The 22,693-nt window shown below is 45.0% G+C and overlaps 2 protein-coding genes across 3 annotated transcripts; one reads left to right on the top strand and one right to left on the bottom strand.

Moving 5' to 3' along the window:
- Positions 1–15,525: 15,525 nt before the first annotated feature.
- On the top strand, positions 15,526–17,555 carry LOC123142095 (FBD-associated F-box protein At1g66320-like). 2 transcript variants are annotated; one of them, XR_006470524.1, is made up of 4 exons: positions 15,526–15,764; positions 15,848–16,423; positions 17,075–17,245; positions 17,329–17,555. XR_006470524.1 is itself a non-coding variant. In XM_044561113.1 (3 exons), exons 2-3 carry the CDS (start codon positions 16,106–16,108, stop codon positions 17,171–17,173), a joined length of 417 nt encoding a protein of 138 aa, XP_044417048.1. In that variant the 5' UTR covers positions 15,526–15,764; positions 15,848–16,105; the 3' UTR covers positions 17,174–17,555. The 2 variants fall into 2 exon arrangements, 1 of the variants encoding a protein (XP_044417048.1); XM_044561113.1 differs by having other exon boundaries at positions 17,075–17,555.
- Positions 17,556–19,402: 1,847 nt separating this feature from the next.
- LOC123142093 (protein LITTLE ZIPPER 3-like) lies at positions 19,403–20,275 on the bottom strand. The gene is made up of 2 exons (XM_044561112.1): positions 20,171–20,275; positions 19,403–20,007 (listed from the first exon to the last, which is right to left on the bottom strand). The coding sequence occupies exon 2, from the start codon at positions 19,970–19,972 to the stop codon at positions 19,718–19,720; it is 255 nt and encodes an 84-aa protein (XP_044417047.1). The 5' UTR covers positions 19,973–20,007; positions 20,171–20,275; the 3' UTR covers positions 19,403–19,717.
- Positions 20,276–22,693: the final 2,418 nt, after the last annotated feature.

The following is a 22,693-nucleotide window of genomic DNA, read 5'->3' as shown; positions in this document are numbered from 1 at the left end:
CCGTGGTGGGATGTCTTGGTCCAACTCCTCGGTTTGCCCCACAGGTTTTGCACTAGGTGTACCAGCAGAAGTCCGTGCTTTCCATGCGTCAAATCCAGGAGTTGATGAAAACTTGCCATTGCTTGGTTGCTCTTGTTCCTAAAATTAGGAGTTGGTCAATGAACAGAAATTAGCTCATGTTAGCAAGGTTATGGGCCATAGTTATCACCTGTACGTATGCATTGTTCGTCGTTGATTGTTTGTTTGTTTCAACTAGGGATCTTAATTCCTGTAACATGAAATGCATAGAATGAAAATATAGGAAGTTATGGGTAAAATTGATGTTGTAGTGTCACTTACCTGGAGTTCCCTTTTGAGGTCTCCAACTTCCCTTTTGAGGTCTCCAACTTCCCTTTTGAGGTCTCCAACTTCATCCTCCAGCTTGGACAACCTAGGTTGAGTGGCAATTTTACCCCTTATGTTTATCACGTCCTCGGTCACGGTGATTATTCTTTTATCTAATTTGTGCTCTACTTCTACTACTTGTTTGACCAACTTTTTCTCTTGTTCTGCAAATAGATCGTTCTGGGTTTGAAGTATCATGTCCATCTGCATAAAAGAAATGTCAACTCGTTTTGTTAGAAGAAAAATAAGTGTGGTTAGGTGTGACCTTTGTTGTGTTATTGAGAAGGATGTGTCTTGGAGCAACTTACTTGTTGGCTACTCATAGTTTGACCTCGTGGTTGTGGTCGATAGATAGCATCTTCATGCGCATGTGTATCTTTGTTGGTATGCTGGTCATTTGTAATGTTGGTTGGCTCCAGACCGCCGATGTTCATGACAACCTTTGAAAAGATATAAAGAATCAGTACTAAGAAATAAATATGGTAAATAAAGAAGTCAAGTCTAGAAAGGTACCAATCCATTATATAGGCCTCCTTTATCATAAGCCTCATGTCTTATTTTACCTGTGGCTTCATCCCACCGTGCCATCAGCGAACGGGGTATACGAGAATACAAAATCGATTCAGCACGAACATGTTCCCAATACCAAAACTATAGGAAATATTAGTTCATCAATGATAGAGATATATGCATCATATGAATAATAGTTGAATGACAACTACTGTTGTAGCACTTACTTGGAGCAAAGCTATATTTCCTTGTAGATTGACTTGATCCTTATAATTAAAAGTATTGATGGATGTTATCAAATGGTCCAGTGTGAAACATCCCCAGTTAAAATTGGGAATTCTTGCGACGTCTTCAACAAGGACGAAATATTTGGAGTCGACATAATCTTGTACCGTGGGTGCTAAAAAATGCCAATAGCATACAAAACAAACCGCCTGATGAAATGATCATCTGGAGTTTTGGAGGCTTTAATTTTGTCCTCGAGGTCACTCAGCTTAAGTCTTCCATCTGTTTGATAAGCCCTTAACAGGTTTGCGTCTTTTGGTTTTCCCATTTCCATATATATATTTTTTCCCTCTATTGGAAGGTCCATTAATTGATAGACATCCGTTGGAGTTATAGAAATGTCCTTACCAGCAATGTGAATACTCTGCATGTCGTGGATGTAGCTCTTCGCTAGCAGCACCAACATAATACGTCGGAGAGACACTGACTTCATCTTTGTTAGCCCTCCAAGACCGGTTTGAGTGCAGATGGCCTTTAGGTGCTCGTCATCTAATCCATCAATCATTTGCGCGAACCTTATCGGTGAGCACATTAACCTCATATTTGCATGTTTCACACTGAGTTCGTCCAAAAAAGCCTGAAATACGTGTAAAGGTAAAAGAACTATGTGTTTTCAAAGATTTTCACCTAACTGGGAAAAAATATACCTGATTGGTTAAGTCTGGTAATTGTGTGTCGGCACAACTTGTAGGAGAACTGGCCATTCCTTGAAAATATGCACAAACAGAGACTGAGTCATGTCAGAGAATAAACATAAGCTATGGGGTTGTACCATACTGTAATTGTTCCACATGTTTCTTACAGAGCACAAAATTACTATGATAAGCTATTTAATTTAATTACTTCTTTGTTACTACCTCTCCAGAGGTGTACGTTAACCACACAGATTGATCGGTGATTAATGATTACTTACTAAATTTTCTCTACTGTCGTTAATGTGAACAACACGTGGTATTTATTCTGCCATTTGATATTTATATACAAAGTTTTGGATTATATTGACCTCACTGTTTCTAAGGGGTGTAAAAATACCAGGCGTTCTAACCGTGATGCGAATAGGTGGATGAAGAGGAAGCAGTGCCGTCGTATCGCACAGGCCAGGTGGGTGGTGGCCGCTGGCTCCGATCCCCTGGGTGGTTGGGTGTGGCTGGCGGCTCCAACCGCCCCGGTCAGGAGGGCGGCGTTGGCGTTCAAGCTGAATGCGTGAAGTGTCCACGGAGAGAGTTTGACGCCAGCGACGAGCATAGAGAGGCGGATCACGATGCTGTGGACGGAGCAAAATTCAGAGAAAACCCATAAGATCTCATGATGGCTTCATGCACAGAGTAAGCGGAATCCATTCTTTGGTTTTAAATCATCTCATGTGTTGCCTTAGTTCTAACTGATGACAAGATTCGGCATTCTCACCTTCAATCCAACGTGTGGATGAAGAACAAGCAGTGACGTCGTATTCCGCAGGCCGGATGGGCGGTCGCCGGCGGCTCCGTTCCCGTGGGTGAGGACGGCAGCTCCGTTACAGCCGGTGAACAGGGCGGCGGCGATGGGACTGGCGTTGGAGGAGAAGGTCGCGTGTGAGAAGGCGGCTGGAATGGAATGTGAGTGGAGAATCGAGTTGCAGCCGGCTAGGCCAGTTGGATTGGAGGTTGTTGCAGATAATGGGGGAGGTGGGAGAGAAGTTTGGGAGGGCCGATAGATATGCGCGTGGTGGGTTCAGCTCCTCTACAGTTCAGTTGTTACTGTATGGGTGTTGTAGGCTCTACTATCAACACCAATTCTTTTGGCACGTCATTTTTTTCTTCAGAATCTGCCACGTCTGTTTCTGGCTTGCGCCCGGGCTTAGGCGATCTCTTTGGCCAAACTAATTGTGTGTTAACTTCTTTTTTTTCTATGGTAGTACATGTCTCATTCATATATCATAAAAAACAAAGTACAAGTCACGTAAAGGCCGACATGACATAAGTGAAAAGATAGCAAAACATCTCTGACCTTGACACCAACACCTGTCACCTGCCTCCGGCACCACCACATCAGCCATCGAAGAAAAGAATGATGGATCACCTCCTCACCCGAGCTCGACGCGGCTCCATCGTTGATATGCAGCTTTGCGGACCTTCAAGGTGGCTCACCAAAAGTGAAGGCATTGCCGTTGAACGAATCAGACCGGGGCCTCGTCAGGAAATGATATGAAGAATTTTTAGAGCATCTACAATCGGATTTGGCAAATCCGTCCCCTCAAATGCCCGCGGACGCATCCGGGCACGCCCGCGGGCGCATCCGGACGGGCCCTCATATTTTCTTCTGTGCATCCACATATCTCAAATCCGGACTCTCAAATCCATGCAAATACATGCACGTCGATCATGCACCACAATGTCGCACGTAAATAACAAATGTTGGTACCTCATGTTGTAGTCCCGGCCGTTGACAAGCGTAGTTGCACGGCGGTGATTCCCCATTGCAAAGCCTCCTAAACACCGGAGATCGTTGAAGCACGTTGATGCCGTTGTGAGAACCGGGCATTCCAAAGAAAGCATGCCAAATCCATAAGTCATGTGATGCCACCGCTTCTAGTATGATGGTGGCCTCTCTGGTGTGACCTTGATACATTACCCGCGGACCTTTGGGGCAGTTTTTCCATTGCCACTACATGCAATCAATTGATCCGGGCATTCCTGGAAACCCCCTTGCCTGTCCAATAGCCAACAACTTCTTCTGTGTCCCGTGCATTTGGTTCTCTGAGATACTCCGGTCCAAACACCTCAATCACGGCGCGAGCAAATTTGACAGTAGTCTTGAGGCACGTGCTCTCCCCCATCCTGACGGACTCACCAACGGCGTCTGCAGCAGTACCAAGTACTATGGGTCATCCGGGTACATCAGTACCACCATGTGTTGTATATTATCAGTAGCACTATTAATCCCTGGAACCCTTTTAGCACAATGGGTCATCCGGAAATGTTAACACCACGAGTCACCCTCAACGAGTAAGACCGATTCTCATGACAGCAGCTGGCTATCACCACTACGGGTACTCCGAACCCAAAACTACTTTGACATGGGTGGGCAGCTCGGCGGTCCGACTGGTAGTTGTGGGTCATCCGCTACAGGTAGTACCACGACCATTTCTCTTTACGTCTAGTACTACGGGTCATCCGGATACATCACTACCACGATGAGTCGTCTGATACTACCAGTACCACTATTGATCCCCGGATCCCTTTTAGCACAATGGGTGGCCAGCTGGGCGGTCCCACCAATAGCACTTCAAGTACTCCTCGGCTGGACCCCGACTACCATTAGTTATCGATGATTCTGACTTGGACTACCCGACAATAGTTGGCTATCACCACTATGTGTATTCCGAACCCAAAACTCCTGGCACGCAACATCTATAACGGTCTTTCTCGACCCTGACTACCGGTACTAGTGGGTGTTTCAGACTACGACTACCCGTAGTGGTGAGTCCGAACGAGTAATGCCTCCGCTACAATGTGCAAAAGAGAAGGATTTTTTTTAGTTTCTTGTAAGCTTTTTTTAGACAAAGTTTCTTTTAAGTTTATTTTTAGTTGAAGTTTCTTTTAAGTAACAAGAACATTTTGTTATTTCAGATTTACGATATTTGATCCACGTGAGCACAAAAGCCTAGATAGTACTTAGCAGCCCAACTTACCAGCCACGTACGTAAACCTAGCCATAGACGCAAATCCCATCGAGAGCAGTTCATCAGGCGGCGGCTCCCTCTCCTCCACGCCCGGCGACGTCCTCTCCTCCGCGTCCGGTGACCCAGTGCTCCGCAACCGAACTGTATGTACACATATGGTGTTTCCCTCCCTCTTATTACCAATCAGATTCAATTAATACAGTGGATGTGGACGGTGCCGCGGCGGCCGATCTGCGGATCCTTTTAGTGACACATCGCATGCACTAAACTAAAATACAGAAATCTAATACTTTCTCTAAATTGTAGCAGTATGGGCATACTTTATAATTATCATGCCCTTCATTCATCTCTTTTCAAACTAGGAATACATCGTGGAATAGAATTGATCATTTATTTCTCATTGTATTATAGAGGTTGTTAGCGGAATTACCAAGCACTCCGTATCTTCAGTTCGGCCACATTGTGTTGAATAGTGACAGTTTGAAATTAATAGATATTTCAATTTTCAAACATATTGTAACTAGCACTGTTCTGTTGGTTTCTATAGGGACCATGGATTCAAAGGCACGACACAACCGAATGGATGATGACAAGTACTTGCATCAGGCGCGTCAAGAGATGGACAAGAATATGCAGCGAGAGCGAGAGGTGATGGACAAGAATCTGAAGTAGGAGCGGGCAACCGTGGACCGCATGAGGAAGGAGGAGCGTGCAGCCGTGGAACAGATGATGACCGAGGAGCGTGCAGCCATGGATCAGAGGTTGAAGCATTTCCATGACGATATGGACCTAAAATTGAAGCAGGAGCGCAAGGACCTGGATCGCGCTATGCAACTCGAGCGTGGCAGGATGGAATTCAATATCATGCAGGCGCGTGCGAACATGGACCGTATGTTGCAGCAGGAGCGTAATGACATGAATCACAAGGCCAAGATGGAGGGGATCCGATTGGAAGGGAATGGGAATATGATGCAAGACCGCGTTCTACATCTCGAGCGTGGTAAAATGGGCTTCAATAACATGCAGACGCGTGCGGGCATGGACCTTAACTTACCGAAGGACCGCAATGATCTGGATTACAAGGCCAAGATGGAGCAGATCCGCATGGAAGGAAATACGATGTAGGACCGTGCTAATACACGTCTGAAGGTACGTTCCTTTACTAAGATTATTATTCATTATGTTATCCACACACAAAGCAAAATCAGTTTGTAACCACAGCAGGCTCAGCAGGATGAGAAGGCCAAAATGGAGGAGATCCGCATGGAAGGGGGTATGATGCAAGACCATGCTAGTACAGGCACGAAGGTACCTTTCATTATTTACTTATTATTCATTAAATTATCCACACACAAACGAAAATCAATTTATATCAACAGCATGCTCAGGCACAACAAGACATCAGTACACTAGAGCAATCTGTCTCATCACCACCTCCGCAGGCAAAATGCGACATCGCACCACCGGAACAATCTGTCTCATCACCACGTCGCCGAGTAAGTATGTTTTACAAATGGTATGCACATCCTACGTATGAACACTTTAATATTGTGCAAAAACTGATGTCAACGAGCCGTATGTAGGTAGTTGTAATGCAATTTATTGTTCATGTGGACGAAGAACTTTCTCATGTTCCTCAAGCATACCACAACAAGAAACCTGGTATGACGACAGTAGTTGAACCTGGCAAGGTGGACTGGCAGATAATGGTGAAAAATTTGCGTTACCATGGGTACAAAGGGGAAGCAGATTTGTACTACATCAAGCCTGGGTGCGTACCACCTGAAGGAATGGTACAGATGTCAGGCCAGCATGACGTCGATGAAATGTTGCACGCTTTAGAAGGGATAAAGAAATGTCATTTGTACATTGTGAAGAATTGTGCATTCTTAGATAATAGCGATGATGACATGTCTGAACAGGTTGGTTATATTTCCAAGTTCCTATTTATTATACAAAAAATGGCCACATCATTTGCATAAATACCTTTCGCATGCATTTGGGCAGGACATGTCCGAAGAAGACATATATGCATGTGGGTACATGGATATCGGCGAGAGGGACTTGGGCGAATATGGGTCATCGCCCAAAAGGAAGAAACTTGCAGATAACAATCCGAAGAAGGCATTGGATTTCGGCAGCAGTGACGAGCCTCTTCAGTAGGCTTTTGGTTTTTCTACAATTTCAAGCTTTATAGCTGAACTATTGTCCCAAGTAGTTTTTTCATTATTTTCGAACCAACAATCACTTCATTGAAGTGACAATTGTGAGACTATGTTTACAATAATAGGCTTTCAACTTTGAGTTGTTGCTCAATTTTTAGATGAAAGGTTCCTTTGCTGCCCGCACACTTAATTGTGGCTTTTACTATTTTTGTATTGCATGTGCTGCACTAGTCCAAACCAGTTTTATGTTCATAACGTCAATTAAACGAGGGACTCCACTTGAAATCAGTGGCGGAGCTTCAAAGAAATCTTAGGAGGGGTGAAGCTACATTTTCTATGGTTCGAGGGACTCCAAGTATGATCTACATCGACTCATCTTCTTCCGCTGCAACTCGGAGTCGGTAACGATCGCACTCAAACCGTTGATGCATCTTCATGTTATTCCTGGGTGGCACAGCAGTCAAGCACAAGGGGGAGTGCGGCGCGGATCACGGAGGAAGATGGACATCAAAGACATCAATACACGTGATGATCCAGTTATCTCTACTATTAAAATCTACTGTTAAAGGCGAATGTGTGCGTCATTGTATATATCTAGATCCGAAAACGTGCATAATCATATGCCTGCCAACGTCACATGTAAAATGCATAATCTTAAACCTGTATAAGCGATGGCATGCTCCAGCAAATTGTATTATACAACATCCTGAAAGCACAGTATAGAAAATCTGATAGAATATGCCTCGACCCGTCCACAAAAACACAAAGTCGGCACTGTTCCCCACCTGCAGCCGAGCAATCTGACATCCTCAACACAGCAAACATCTCACTTGCTAAACTATCTGGACTGCAGATCACTAATTACATAACATTCTCACTAATCCACAATGAGATATGACAAAAACAGTTAGAACTGCTACCCAGGAAATGCATGCAGCTCCCTGTTCTTCTTGATGACGCCCTTGTCGCTGACCATCCAAAATCTTCCTCATACCCTCCTTCACATGGCATTCCTGGTTCAAGGAAACATAGGAAGGATTCAGGATCAGAATATTTTGCTATCATTGGTCACTCAAATGTTATGTGCGTAAATCAAAAGAATCAACTTTGATCAATGAACATAGTTTCTTTTATCGAAAGCTCCAGGCAGTACACCTTAAATGTCCTCATATTGGAGACTAGCATGTTTCCATTTCATAGTTGCATTCCATTATAAAAAAACTGATAATACAAGAAGAAATATGTGCCTGAGGAAAACTTCCATGGTTCATGCACAAGCTCAGTCATGTAAAATGGACCCATACTTATAATAAATTAAGGATCAAACATGATCAGAATCTCAGGTAACAAATAAAGTAATTTGTTCTTCACAAAACCAAAAAGACAAAGCATCATGCTCAAGGAGCAAGTTGAGAGAGCCCCTCCCTGCATGTAGGAATGGCTTTCTGCTAGCACATGTAAACTTGCTTTAGGACAAAAAGAACTCAATGTCCATATAACAGATAATACTTTTAGGCTTTAGCAGCTAGGTTGCACCACAGGATCAAAGTGGAAAGAAAAGACCAAGAAACACAGTAATGCTCACATAGGATAATCAGGGTTGGGGCACTTCGCCACCAACACAACATCACTCTCTTGAGGCTCAACAGCTGCGTCCATTTTGCCAATGGCCTTGTACAGAGAGCTGTAGCTAACAGTTTGCTGCCATCATTTCCTACACAGCAACAGATATAATCAGTGCACTATAGTAATGAGTAAATCAGATGTAAAAATCAAAGTTAAGACATATTTGACACCTCTTTCAATTTATTGCATTTACGCCGATTATGACCTTCCACCCCACAGTAGCCACATTTCCTCTTTGATCTTTGCTTCTTCATCTTTGCCTGCAGCCTTTTCTTCGGTGCACCTCGGCCTTGCACATGCACTGGGTCCAGAACCTTTTCCAAATCTCCACAATCAATTTCCGTGGTCTGTGGCAGCACCGGACCAAATCTAATGCATTCTTCCTCACCACGGCTTGATTCCTTGCTGCCATCTTGTTCACTCAGAACCATCTTCAGATGCTGATACTCCTCACTAGATTGACATGCCCGGAAACATGCCGCGTGACTCAAATTCCGCAACTCACGGTACCTCATAAGGCTTGCCGAATAGTCATACATCTCGCTCTTTCTGGTCGGAGGGAATGCAGACTTCGCACTCATCGTCCACCTCATGGGAACACAACACCTAGGCAGCAGTTCCACTTGACGTATTCCCAAGATGTAGAATATGTGAGAGCAAGGTGTTCCCAAGCATTCCAGCTTACGACAAGAACAACTGATCCTGTACAAAGAACCTTCCTTCATCTCACAGCGCACTTCAAACTTCTTCTCTCTTCTATCGATCTTAGCCACAACATATGTAGTCAACTCCCATGCATCTAGTATCTCGCTGATAACACATTTGCTAACAACACTTATGCTCCATCTGACCAACTGAAACATACAAGGCGTGAAAACCCGGGCAGCATGTTTCTCGAGACTTGAAGCATCAGCGTCTGTAAATGGAACGGACTGCAAGGCCACGATGTCTAGGATCGCCTCGTTCAAGCGTCGTCCGGAAAGGCAACGCTCATAGTGCTCTAGCATATCAAACAATGTCATCTTACCCTCAAGATGTGTATGTAGCACAGAGTTTAGGCTCTCACTCCGCTGATTGCTGCTCAATCCTAAGAAACAGCGCCCCACCAGGTATGGAGCACACCACAGCTTCCTCATCTGATACATCTGATGCAGCCACGACTCCTCACTTGTCACTTCATTCCTTCGTAAGAACTCTATCCATTTTCTCTCATGCTCTTCAATAGAAGACGAGTCATATATGAAAGATCTGAATTCTTCCCTAACCTCATCATCATGCAGATGGCGTATGATGTTCTGCTGAATGTGCCATACACACAGCCTGTGGTATGAGTCAGGCCACACCACCCTGATCGCTCTCTGCATTGCAAGGTCCCCGTCAGTGATTACAGATATCGGATGCTTCTGCGACATGGCTTCAGAAAATGTCCGCAACATCCACTCGTACGCCTCGTTAGTTTCATGAGAAATGATCCCGCATCCAAAGATAACTGTGCTGCGGTGGTGATTCAACCCGACAAATGGCACAAACGGCAGATTGTACTTATTGGTCCTGTATGTGCTATCAAAAACCACAACATCGCCGAAAGCCTCGTAGTCAAGGCGGGATTGAGTATCGGACCAGAACAATCCCTTCAGATGCCCATCTTTATCAACCAAGTATTTGAAGAAATAATCTGGGTCTCTCTCTTGCCGCTCCATCATGTGACAGATCACCGTCTGAGCATCACCGGCAGCGACTGTTTCCTGCTTGTAGCGATGACAGAAGTTATAGATGTCCCTCGTCATGCATCCAACATGGTCGTATCCACCGTACTGCATGCACAACACATCCATGATTTTGTGTTTCCGGATTCCAACACTTTCCATCTCTATAATGTCTGCTTTCTGCTCGTCGCTGATTCTTCTGTGGGAACGCAAAAAGCAAGCAAGGTCTCGTGGGGCCAGAGGATGGTTGTGTTCATCGATGAAATCCTTCACAAACCACCGCCCTGTTTTCGCGACTCTTGCAATGACAAATTTCGCTTTACACCCCACACGAGTGATATTCCGTGGCTTCCTCTTCCTATCTTCTCTCTTCCTCTTCATGTGCTTCTCTTCACGGCAACCTTCACGACTACAGACAAGTTTCCTCAGAATTATCTTCTCGTTCGCTTCATCCCACTCAACATAGCCTTTTCTCACACTAAAGCCTTTCTCAAGAGCATACTTGTTATAGAACTCAAAACCTTCATCCTCGCTATGAAACATCCTGCTGACAATGTTTACGTACTCATCCAAACACTCTGCACTTGCATCGGCCATGTCTTCCTGCATATCACATATAAATTATCAACTGGTCTCAATCATGTACTGGATGTAAAATAATTTCCATGCTCACATGTTCCCCTCAAGATAAAAGGTTCAGAGATTCAGAAGTTCCATCATGGCTTATTTTGTTCAGGTTAGTCTATGTTTTGTTCTCTTGTTCTCAAGATAAAAACTTAAACTAAGTGATGCTCTTGGTGCTTAAATATAATGGATATTGCAACAAAGAAGTTCAGTTCAACGCTGTTGCTACTGCACTGCTTTTACAAGATTCAGATTTATGCTAGCTAAAAATTGTACATACTGTACCAACCTATGGACAATTCTATGCACCGTTTATATGGTACTATTTAAAATCTGTGCATTGCTTTTCATGGCAACCAATCACAACACAGCAGTTAACACGATATAACAGCTCATAACTGTGGATGGCTGGTCATGTTCTGAAAGAACTATTTGGCTGCAGCATATCTTCAGAAGTGAATTAATAATATGGTATACAATGAAGCTAATTATTAAATTATTCTAGTCAACTGGTCACATAGCCTTTTTACCATCAGAATCAATGATAAGAGACATCCAATGGGGTTGGAACATGTTTACGATAAATTACCTTTAAAACAAGCTCAAAGTATCCAATATCAAAATCCAGTGTATTTGGAGTATAAGGCTTGACTACTTCCTCACCAGTAGCATCCTTCCCTCTGCAGTCGGTTAACAAAATACAGAAAACAGAATCAGAATATTCAACTCACTCCATGTACTAAAAAGGATGACCATAACTCAACATCATAATTGTACACCAGGATATGAGCAGTACAAATGGTCAGACCTGCATCTTATATATCGGCCAATTGCAAGGCCCAAAACAGAAGTAGGTCTAGGGAAACTAATTTGAACTTGGCCACATTATGACTGATCTGTCTCTTCTGCACAACATCATAGCACATCCATTAATTTTTATATTAAACACAAACTTCAAAAGCAGTAATCTTGAATGCAGCATATAACTTTGTCCACAGGGTACTAAATGTGAAAATGAGGATCCCGCAAAAAAAATCCGCACACTGATTAATTAAGCTGGCATGCTAGCTAGCTCACCTAATTTAGGCTGCCTTTTTCATGGTGGGGCTAGTTAGTACTGATTCTTTAGACTATATCTCTTGCGGTTGTTCACAACAAACTGATTGTGTGTTTTGTACTCTTCATGTACTATTGGTTAATTAAGGTAGGTCATTTGGTTCCTATGATGTCATATGAAGTTTGACTGCAAACTGAATAAAACTGCAACTGTTATGTGATCACTTCAATTTGTTTTCTTCTGCCTCTAATCTCTCTAGCTAGCTACATATTGACATTTGTTCCCACTACAAGGTTGTTGGATTTAATCATGCTTTTCATTCAATGACAGTGCGTGTAATCTAGAATGGGAATCATATTCGGTGGCGAGTGAGCCTACCGACTTATAATTCAGTCATTGACTTGCCAATGATTCCAGCTCCTATTCTCTGAACCTAACCCGTGATCAGTCTTGATTTGATACATGCAGAGAGAGTATTTTCCATACAGTGTATTCCATAGAAAATGTTATGGCGCCACTAGCAAATTAGTACGCAGTACGGTTCGCATCAAGCAACTGAAATTCCTCTGACAGCCGGCGGACAGTCTGACTACCAACGTGCGGGGCGGGGGGGGGGGGGGGGGTGGGGGGGGGAAGGGGTGTAGGGGAGGGAAAGGTACCTGTCCACGGAGTGCTCGCCGGCGTTGCTGGGCGTCGCCGGCTGCTTGGCGGAGGGAGGCGCTGCAGTGGCGGTGGGGCAGGGAGACGTCGGCCGGCTCGGCGCGCCGCAGCGGTTAGCAGTTCCTGGCGTTGGCTGCTTGAATGGATTGGGGCCGCCGCCAGATCTCTTGATCGGAACGACAGAAAGGGCGGCGGCGGCGGCGGCAATGCTTTGGAACGACGGAAAGAGTTATCTGTGCGGGGGCGGACGAACTATTTCTCTTCGGAACGGATTGGAAAAATCTGACCATTCTACCCTTTTGACCAAAAAACAAACCTTTAACTGATTTTTCAGATCCGACGGTCAGGAAAAAACAAGGGTAGAGTTACATGAAATTACGAGTTGTAACTCGCCAATCACCCTAAAAGAGCTCATTTTTAATACATGGTCGATTTTTCTATACATATTTGTAACATTTTTCAAATGCTTGAGCAACATTTCCCAAACACAAGTTAAACTTTTTTTAAATATATAGACAACATTTTTCTATGCACATTTGAACATTTTGAAATGTTTGCTCAATATTTTTGAGATACAAGTTTGACATTTATTAATACATTGTCAACGATTTTTCTATACACATTTAACATTTGTCAAATGCTTGACTAAAAAATTTCAAATACTTGGTTAACATTTTTTCAAATGCTTTAACATTTTGTGAATACATGATCAACTTTTTTCTCATATTTTCTGCGTTGTACACATGAGAAACGTTTTCTTTATAAAAAAAAGTGCAGCCCGATGCATATTGCTCCCGCTTGCGCAAGGTCCATGGAAGGGTCCAGCCACTTTGGGTCTATTGTACGCAGCCTTTCCTTACAATTCTGCAAGAGGTTGTTTCCAGAAATATTTTCTTTATACAAATTTAATAATTTTTTTAATACATGGCCGACATTTTTCTATACATATTTTAACATTTTTAAATGCTTGATTAAATTTTTTCAAATAAAACTTTGATATTTATTTTTTGAATACATGGTCATTTTTTACTATACACATTTAAAAACATTAATGCTTCATGAAATATTTTCATATACTTGTTAATTATTTCTCAAATGCGTGATTAAAAGATTTAAATACATGATCAACTTTTTTCACATGCATTGTATTTTTTTCTATACATTTTCAGTATACACATTTAACATTTTTTTCAGATGTTTTTATGTAAAACATATTTTGCAATATATTTTGTTATTATATTTGGAAGTGTAAACAAGACTAAAAAACAAAAACAAAAAACGTGAAAACGAGGCGGTGTTTCCCGCGTGACTAGGCTGGCCCATTTAGTGAGGTGCTTGATGCGAGAGCACGCTACGTCTCGCTACACAGCGCTGCCCGGGGACTATTCAGAAAGAAAAAGCAAGCAAGAGGAAAAGAGGCCTCGAGAGAGACGAACAAATGCGCCACCTCACGGCCATGTCCTCATCATCCTCCAACTCGTTGCTCTCTGCTTGCAGTAGCAGCGCCATTGCCATGGTGCAACATCCATCTGGTGCCCCATCGTAGAACATGGCGCACCCATCGCCGCCACCTTATAGCAGCGTGATCGTTGTCTTAACATCCCTCATTAACGTTTTAGCATGTAGTATACTTGCCGCTGTCATCGCAGCACCCCTAGGCGGCAGTAGTATCACGGATGCACCTCCATCACCATCACAGCTCGCCACTGTGCCGGTTCCAGCATGTCGCCATGCCGGTTCTAGCATGACGCGACCACCATGGAGCACGCCGCCATGCCGGTTCCAGCATATCCCTCTGCCTGTTGTGTGGGGAAAGAGAAAGGAGAGGAAGCGTGTGGATGGGAGGGGATAAGGGAACGCCTGCACTCAGCTAGCCAACGAACACAATGTCTGGCCGGTAGGCCGATTTTAATCGTTCTCTATTTTTAAGTCCTCCATGTAAATTGTGCTTAATTGTAATATATATGTGCCTATGCCCCCACCCCCATTGTCCAAAATAGTCTTTTCTCCTTTTTTTTTGGATTTGGGCCCACAGTCATATTTCTGACAGATCAAAGCAAGCGAGAGGAGCACTCGGCCATTCCTTCAAAGAAAAAAGAGGGAAATAGTAAGGGGGCCAATCCCAACGAATGTGCCCTCTCCCGTTAGATTCGTTTGCACAATTCTTGGCGCAGGATTGGAGCCACGTCAGATTTTGAAACTAGTTCCTTGTAAGATAAAAGCCAGCAAACGTAGGACCATTCAAAATATTTTCAGCCACCGCACTGGCTAACGTCCTGGCATCGAATCCTAGTCTCTCTTTTTTTCCTTTCTTTTCACCATATGGCAATTTTTCTAGAGAAAATTAAAAAGGCGGTTTATAAAATTCTGGACTATGTCACATGGCAATTTAATTGGTTTTCCTTTTTTTGGTTGAAAAGTCAAGTTTTGTTTTGTACATGGCATTTTTTATTCTTAAGGATAACATTCTTTGTTTCTTAAGAGATGGCATTTTTATATTTCGAGATGGCCTTTTTTATTGAGAGATTGCATTTTTATTATTTAGAGATGGCATTTTTTGTTTATTAAGAGATGGCATTTTTATATTATAAGAGATGTCATTTTTTATTGTGACATTTTTCTTCTTCTTTTGTTGACATGACAACTCAAATTATAGGACCATAGCACGTTTAAATACATTTTTTAACACCCATGGTTAATTTTTTATATTAGAGGACAGATTTTTCACAAATTCAGAGATAAGAAAATGTTTTTTTAGTTCATGACCTTTTTTTATAAAAAAGGAACAGTTAACTGGACCTTTTGAGTCAATTGGGGTCGCCCTGGCCCATCATCCCAGCGAACGAGCAGAAACGATCGAACGAGACAGAGAGAGGAACAAATACGCCGCCGCACCGCCGGCGTCGGACATTGGAGCTCGCCGCGCATCGCCCGCAAGCCCGTTGGAACTCGCCGCATCACCGACGATGTTGTAGGTGTCAAGCGTGCGGTGGCAGTGGTGATAACCTCTTCCGCCACTCCCTGTTTGTCTTCCTCTCCCACCACCTAGGAGGAGGAGCACGCAGGTCTTCTAGTGGCGGCCGGAGGTGATAATCACGGATTCTTCCCGTCTGTCTTCTCCCTGTGGCTGCTCTCACTCACTGACTCACTGCGTCCTGCAACTCTGCAGCTTCGGCGCAGGCCACACGTTCGACGGAATGTCTGAGAGGCTCAACTACGAAGAAAACATCGAAACGGCCGCGGCCGGCGGCGAGGACGGCATCGGCACCTTGCCGGACGAGCTCCTGCAGACGAGGTGATGTGGTGATTATCTTGTGTTTCCCTGCCTACTCCCCATCTGGTTGTTCCCGCGCACTGACGCTATGTGGCGGTGGCTCGTGGCGAGGACCGCATCAGCGCCCTCCCGGACGAACTCCTCCAGTACGTGATGTCGTTCCTGCTTTCCCGCGACGCCGTGCGGACATGCGTGCTCTCTAGGCGCTGGCGCACGCTCTGGAAGTCCGTGCCCGCCCTACCCATTGATGATCCCGAGAGCTACCACGGCGCTACGGGCTCCAGCTTGTTTGTCAATGAGCTGCTTCGTCTCCGTGACCCGACGCCTCTGAATGTATGTGACATCCGTTCTGGTTGTCAGGAGACTGCGAACACCAATTGGGCCAAGGAGGCATTCCGACACATGGAACCATGGCTCCTGCATGCTTTATCCTGTGAAGTTCCAGTGCTTCGAATTTGTTTTCCCTGGCAGGTAATCAACATGACTCTTGTCTCATCGCACTTGAAGAGGTTACATCTTTACCGCATGCGATTTGAGGGATGCTCTCTGGATTTTTCGAGCTGTAAGGTGCTAGAGGTGTTAGAGATGAAAGCTTGTCATATCCATGTGAATCTCTTGTCCCAGTCATTACGATTTCTTAAAATTCACAACACGAGTTTTGGTTTTGATCCCCGCACTCTTATTTCTGCCCCAAATCTCATTGGCTTCAGACTATCCGATAAGGGTATGCTCCCACTTTTTCTAACTCCAATTGTTCTTTGCCATCCACTAGATCCCATGTAAGTTTGTATCCAGTTATCTATCAATAGAAGCTTATGGAACAAGCTCCTTGTGTGTGTTACATGTTTTCACTAATTCACATGCTTGAATCTTGATGTTTCTTGAGCATGTTTGCATGCACACCGCTACTTGATACTTTAGGCATTTTTAATATTCAAACATGTAGGATTGAGATTAAAGTACAGCTTGGATTATCAATCTTGGTGTCTGGTAACACTTAATTACTATGAAAAATAAGAACCACCAGAAAGTTTTCAAAGCATGTACTTATGTATCTCAAAAAGCATTGTGTACTTCTGAAGTTATATCTTGAAATTTTGTTTAACCCTCTTCATTTTCCAGCTGTCTGTTTTGAGAATGGATTTGACATGGCGCCCCATGTTTAGGAAGCTAAAAAAGTTGTTGCTCAATGAGTGGTGTGTGGCTGATGATTTCACTTGATTGATTTACTTTCTCCAGCACTCACCCATTCTAGAGACACTGATACTTCAGCTAGATTTGCAAACTTCTGAGGTATATATATTCTCCAAGTATGATAGCTTTTATCTTTGAAATTACCATTTACCTTTTGTTGCAAAATATTTTGTTTGCTACAGGACTATCATTTGAACAAAACTGATGAAAGCTGTAACTCAAACGAATAATCATTGCTATCACAACATCTCAAGAAAGTCAAAATTATATGTTGCACGGAGGAAGATGTGATAGTTCACCGTATTATAAAGATCCTATGTACCCATGGAGTACCTTTTGAGAAAATTGAGATAGAATAGACCTTCTGTTCGCCTGTAAGTAACCATTATCAATCTTCATGATTATTAGCTTTCAGTAGTCAGCATATATAGCTTTGTGGTTGTCTGGCTTCTTTCTGAACTTGCCGTGTAGGTTCAGCGTGTTCATGCATGACAAGGTACACAAACTCTGCAACACACATAAATCGAACCGCAACATATAAACAGAGGATAGAAAAAACGCATGAGTTTTGTATACTCAGTTCCCAAAATGTTTGAGACCAAGAGAGGCGGCGGCCGTAGAATGTGTGTGTGGGAGGGACTAAGCATCGCTCTCATCATCCGTCCGCAAGCTGCTTGAGGAATGGAGTAAATTGCAATAACCACCATAGTTGCGAATCCTAAATAAAAATACCACAACCTTTCACTTTTTTTGACAAAAACAATCTGGTTTTCTGTTGACAATTGGCCGAAAGCACTGATCGGTCGATTAGCAGCCCCTGACACTAAATCTGACGGGTGGGTCCCTCCATAAGTGATGATGTGGCATGAGAAAACTCACACCGTTTGACTCAAAATTAGACTGGCATATGGCCCACATGTTGTCCTCTCTCCCACCCGTCTTCCTCCTCTATAACCGGTGTGTTGGTTTGCCAGCCCAACGTCATGGATGCGCGATTTTGGAGCAGCCCTGCTCTCTCCCCTGTCGTGCGGTGGTCGACGGGGCCACCCAACCTGAACCATGGTTGCGGCATGCCAGGGGGGATGGTCCCACAGCGTTCGTGGACGCAACCAGCAAGGAGGGCATTTTCCCTCTCCTGCCTCTGGTTTGGGAGTTTTGTAGTTAAATACCACTTTTTTTTGGCCTTGTGTGTACTTTCGTAAATCCAAGACGAAGCGCGGTTTTGGGCTAGAGCCGAAGCCAGGGGTCTGAGTCGAATATTGTTGTAGATCGTTCCGGGTATTCTAGGGCTGAGGAACCCCATGTCTTCTTCTCAAGCGACCCAGATTAGTGTTTGATTGATGTGTTTTGATTTGGGATGCCCCCTTAACGTACTTCATTTTCTACTTCTTTTTTATGCTTGCTTCATTTTCTTACTTGCCAATGAAAAGACACGCACCCCGCATATTCCCAAAAAATGCTAATATAGCCGGATAGCCTTCCTCCATCCATCTCTAACAAAAACAAATAATTACTACTCCCCCGTCTGAGCATTTTTTACACTACACTCCAAACCTTTCTCGCACTAATACGATAATACTGTATTAAGTTCTACTGTATACACTAACATATTGTAACTGAAAAAGCCTGGCATTGTGAAACTGCCAGCGGAATGTGCATCGTCTGCGCTGCAGAAATGAAAAGGGGAAACATAGTACGTATCGATGTGGATAGGACGCAAACCTAACGATTAATTGGACTGGACTTAGGCTCACTCGAGTGCTGGTGACGTAGTCTGCAGTTGAGGATCAATTGCATTGCATGCAACCTCGAGTCATGCGCTACCTCCATTGCAATTCAATTCACGAGTTCAACCGATCGTGTTGTGCCACGTCCACCCAAGAGACCATGATCAGAATACTGTCCTATATTCATTTCCTGCTTACTGTCAGGAAAATGTACCACATCTGACTACCTCTGTTTCAAGAAAAACAAACAATATAAACCCTTCTTTTTGGTGGAATTGAGTTGTATTTATAGTACTAATGTTGGAATCCTCTTCAGAGTTTTTTTTAGTGTTTATAGTGTGGTCTGATTGAAGTAATATCCGGCAAACTCGGAACCTATTTCAGTCAAAGAATGGTTGTGTGCCTCCTGTGAGGCACCCCTTTTCGAAAAAGAAAAGAAAATCAGTCAAGGAGCCTCGCTTGTTGAAACGCATTCACCTGTCTGGCATTGCATAAACATGACGCCGTGTTTGTAAAAGATGGATTTTCGCAAATTGTTCACGTTAAACCGCGGATTTCGCAAGTACATTACTGGAATAACGTGAACTAATCTTTCGTACTCTGGTACCTACGTACCCATCAGGGCTCAGGCCATCACACTGCAACAAGAAAAGCCATGCAAATATAACCCCCAAAGGCCAAAGCGCTAGCTGCTACACATAACCAAAAGTAGAACTAAACCATCCATGCCAGCTCTGATGGACCTATCCCGTACACTACATACTACTACTAGCTAGTGTTTCGCAAAGATGACTACAGCTTCCACGAGTGCATGCATGCACGCGCGCGCGCATCTCCGGCGCGATCACTGGGGCTGCTGCTTGCCGGACTTGGACGGCGCCGCGCGCGCCGACGCCACGTTAGCGCCGGACGGCCCGCCGCCCTTGGCCAGCTGGGCCGCCGTCTTGGAGGAGGCCGCCATGTGCTGCTGCTTGCGCTTGAGATCGGCGAGGAGCTGCTCGTTCTCCTGGGCCAGCAGCTGTGCTGTCCGCCGGAGCCGCTCGTTCGCCTGCATGATGCACAGGTTCTCCAGGTACAGCTCCGTGTTCGCGCGCTCCATCCTCCACGCCCTGCTAAGCTAGCCCCCTGCAGCACCTTCACATCCATCGATAGCAAGTTAGTAGTACTCAGGCCAAAACATATTCGGACAAATGCGTGCGTTTGATTTAGAAACAGCTAGCAGCACTCAAGATTCAAGAAAGAAGGCAAGAAATGCACCAAGGAAAGGATTGAGAAATGCAGTGCTGCTTCTTCATACCGTGAAATGGCAGTACTTGGGCCTGGAAGGCACGGACAGACAATGGCAGTAGTAGCAGAGGAAGAAGAAGGCTAGCTGGCTATAGCTCGAGTGAGGAAGAACTTGTGGTGGGGGGAGAGCACAGGCGAGGGTGCGAATTTATAGGCCCACCCCAGCAAAGCAGCAGTGGATCGCAATGTGTACTCCAGTAGTCTCCTGCACAGCTTCAATGCAGGCCGAGCTGCCTAGGGCTCTGCAGGATGTGTACATTCATGGTGGTGGTTAGCTGTCAACGAGAAAGTGTGATGATGGTGATGAATTGATGACGCACTTCTGGTTTCTCTCGGTCCAAAGATACGCAATCATTCTTATTCTCGGCCCTGCCGCGCGCTTCTCCCGGCTGGCAGCATTTCCAACGTATTCATCCCAGTCTCTCTCCCTTCACAAACGGTCAAACTTGGAGTTTACACAGTGCACCAAAGAATTTGTAAACCAGGTGCATGTATTCTCCACGAATTGGTAAGCTTACGTTAGTCCAAAAACGAGTATTGTCCTTGCAACTCCAACACGGATCATCAAAAACAAATGAGTTCGTGGACAGCGGGCGGAACCGGTCATCCAACCGTAGTCACTAGCTCAAAGTGAGGGGAACAGCTTGTGTGTGTTGGGGGAGGGGGGTATATTTACAATCAAGCGGACGAAATTTAACAAAGTCAGACTAAATTTAAATATAGCTAAACTAAACTAGGCGAGGTACCGGACGCATGACCCCCTGACCATAGGAACTTCTGTCGTCGTTGCTGTCGTCGTCGTCGTTCGAGTATCGAAAGGCCTGCCAGGAGTCATGACATCTCTGATTGGCCACCGTTGTGATCACAGCACAGCCGCTCGGCTTCCTCCACCTGGCGGCAACAATTCCGCCTTGCCCGGGAGCCGGGCCAAACACTCGGACTCAGCCAACCCACTGGGAGGAGCTAGTTGTTGAGTCGGTGCCGATGGCGGGCGCTGGTTTGCTCGATGGTCTTGGACCAATCCAGAGCCCATGCCTCCGCGAGCGTCAGGTCTATGAGCACCGAGGCTGGCACGACGCCTGTCTTCACAACTTGTCAAACACACCATGTTTGCCATTCCCGTCGCTCCACCTCAACGAGGCATTTGTTGGTCGCTAAGGAGGACGCGTCGCCGCCACTAAGGTATTAGTCGAGGCAGCCGCGCAGCTTGGGAACACGCTAGGGAGGACGACTCTCGTGTCTTCACGACGAGCACCCACCAATGGCTCCAGGGCTGGGGATGCAATGGAGATGGTTGCTTCTCTAGTGTGGAAGTCGGGACTGCGATGTGGGGAGGTCGGCTCCTCCTTCACGCGGTGTTCAATTTGGACGCCTTATGGGGCGCAGGGAATGGCTACGCCGGACCGCGCTCGATGATCGACCCCTCAGCACCATCTACATCTGTCACATGAACTAGTCCGGTGCAACAACCTTGGCAAGGAGGGGCGGCTTCTGCTCCCCATTGTCTGAGGAGAACGACTATGGTTTGACGTCCGAGGGAGCCATGGACGCCGAGGGCCTAAAGACAATGGGCGGTGGTGCCAAGATCCGGAGCTTCCCCAAGATCCAAAGAATAAGCGAGTTGGGAACCACTTGGAGGCGTCAGACTTGCCCATCATAGTGAACGGTGGTGGAGGTATGTAGGAGAGCAGAGGAGCGGTGGAAATGTGGTGGTGCAAGGCTTGCGTTCGTGGTCGGCCGCCTTAAATAGTCGGGGCAGGCGGACCGACACTGCTTAAATGCCAGCATCAGCTAAAGTAGGCTCTCGGTCGCCGCTCCGGTGTGAATGTTGCGCGCGATCAGCTGGCATGAGCAGATAGGTGGCCGTCCGATCACATCCTCTTTGAGCAGCATGAATGTGGGGAGAAGGGTTCTAGAGCAGAGGGAGAGAGAGGGATTTTGGGTGGGCCCGTGTTGTCGGAGTCCGACATGGCGGATTTTCATACTCCCGCAAAGTTCCCTTGCCCCAGTTCGGTTTCAAGGATTTCAGACCGTCCGAATGGTTTTGGACAAATTAGGTGACAACCGTTGAACGAGAAAATTTGTCCAGATTGTCCGATCCGAATATTTGCGGGCTATGTAAAACGACAATCATTTTTTAACTGTTGTATTTTGAGCATTATCCCTTGGGGATACAACATGTAATGACAATGACCAAGACGTCTTTGTGGCGGCCACAAACGTTAAAAGAAACAAAGTACCGTTTTGGGATGCTCCATAGCTCAGGGGTGTTAGGCTGCAACGCCTGAAAGACATCGCCCCAAGATCTTCGAGCTCTCGCATAAGAAGAGTTGCACTGTAAACAAGGCGCTCATGGATATCTTGTGGGTTAGCGATGGATATTTTTGTAATGTTCACAAGCCAAGTTTAGAGAAAAGTTGCTATGCTTTTGCATGGAAAGGTTAATAATTTGTTAAAGTTTTGCCATGGCAAAAATCTTAAAACTTTTGCAATGTCAACAATTCAATTTTGCCATATCACCAATATATAATTG

Source organism: Triticum aestivum, chromosome 6D (assembly GCF_018294505.1).
Source record: "Triticum aestivum cultivar Chinese Spring chromosome 6D, IWGSC CS RefSeq v2.1, whole genome shotgun sequence".
Taxonomy (NCBI): domain Eukaryota; kingdom Viridiplantae; phylum Streptophyta; class Magnoliopsida; order Poales; family Poaceae; genus Triticum; species Triticum aestivum.
The sequence above is the reverse complement of the archived record's forward strand: the minus strand, read 5'-3'. Positions and strand labels throughout refer to the sequence as shown.

Excerpts from the sequence above, each read along its gene's own strand:
- LOC123142095 (XM_044561113.1), top strand. The coding sequence starts at position 16,106 with ATGTCGTTCCTGCTTTCCCGCGACGCCGTGCGGACATGCGTGCTCTCT. Across the intron at positions 16,424-17,074 it reads GAATTTGTTTTCCCTGGCAG|CTGTCTGTTTTGAGAATGGA; the intron begins GTAATCAACATG and ends TTCATTTTCCAG.
- LOC123142093 (XM_044561112.1), bottom strand. The coding sequence starts at position 19,972 with ATGGAGCGCGCGAACACGGAGCTGTACCTGGAGAACCTGTGCATCATG.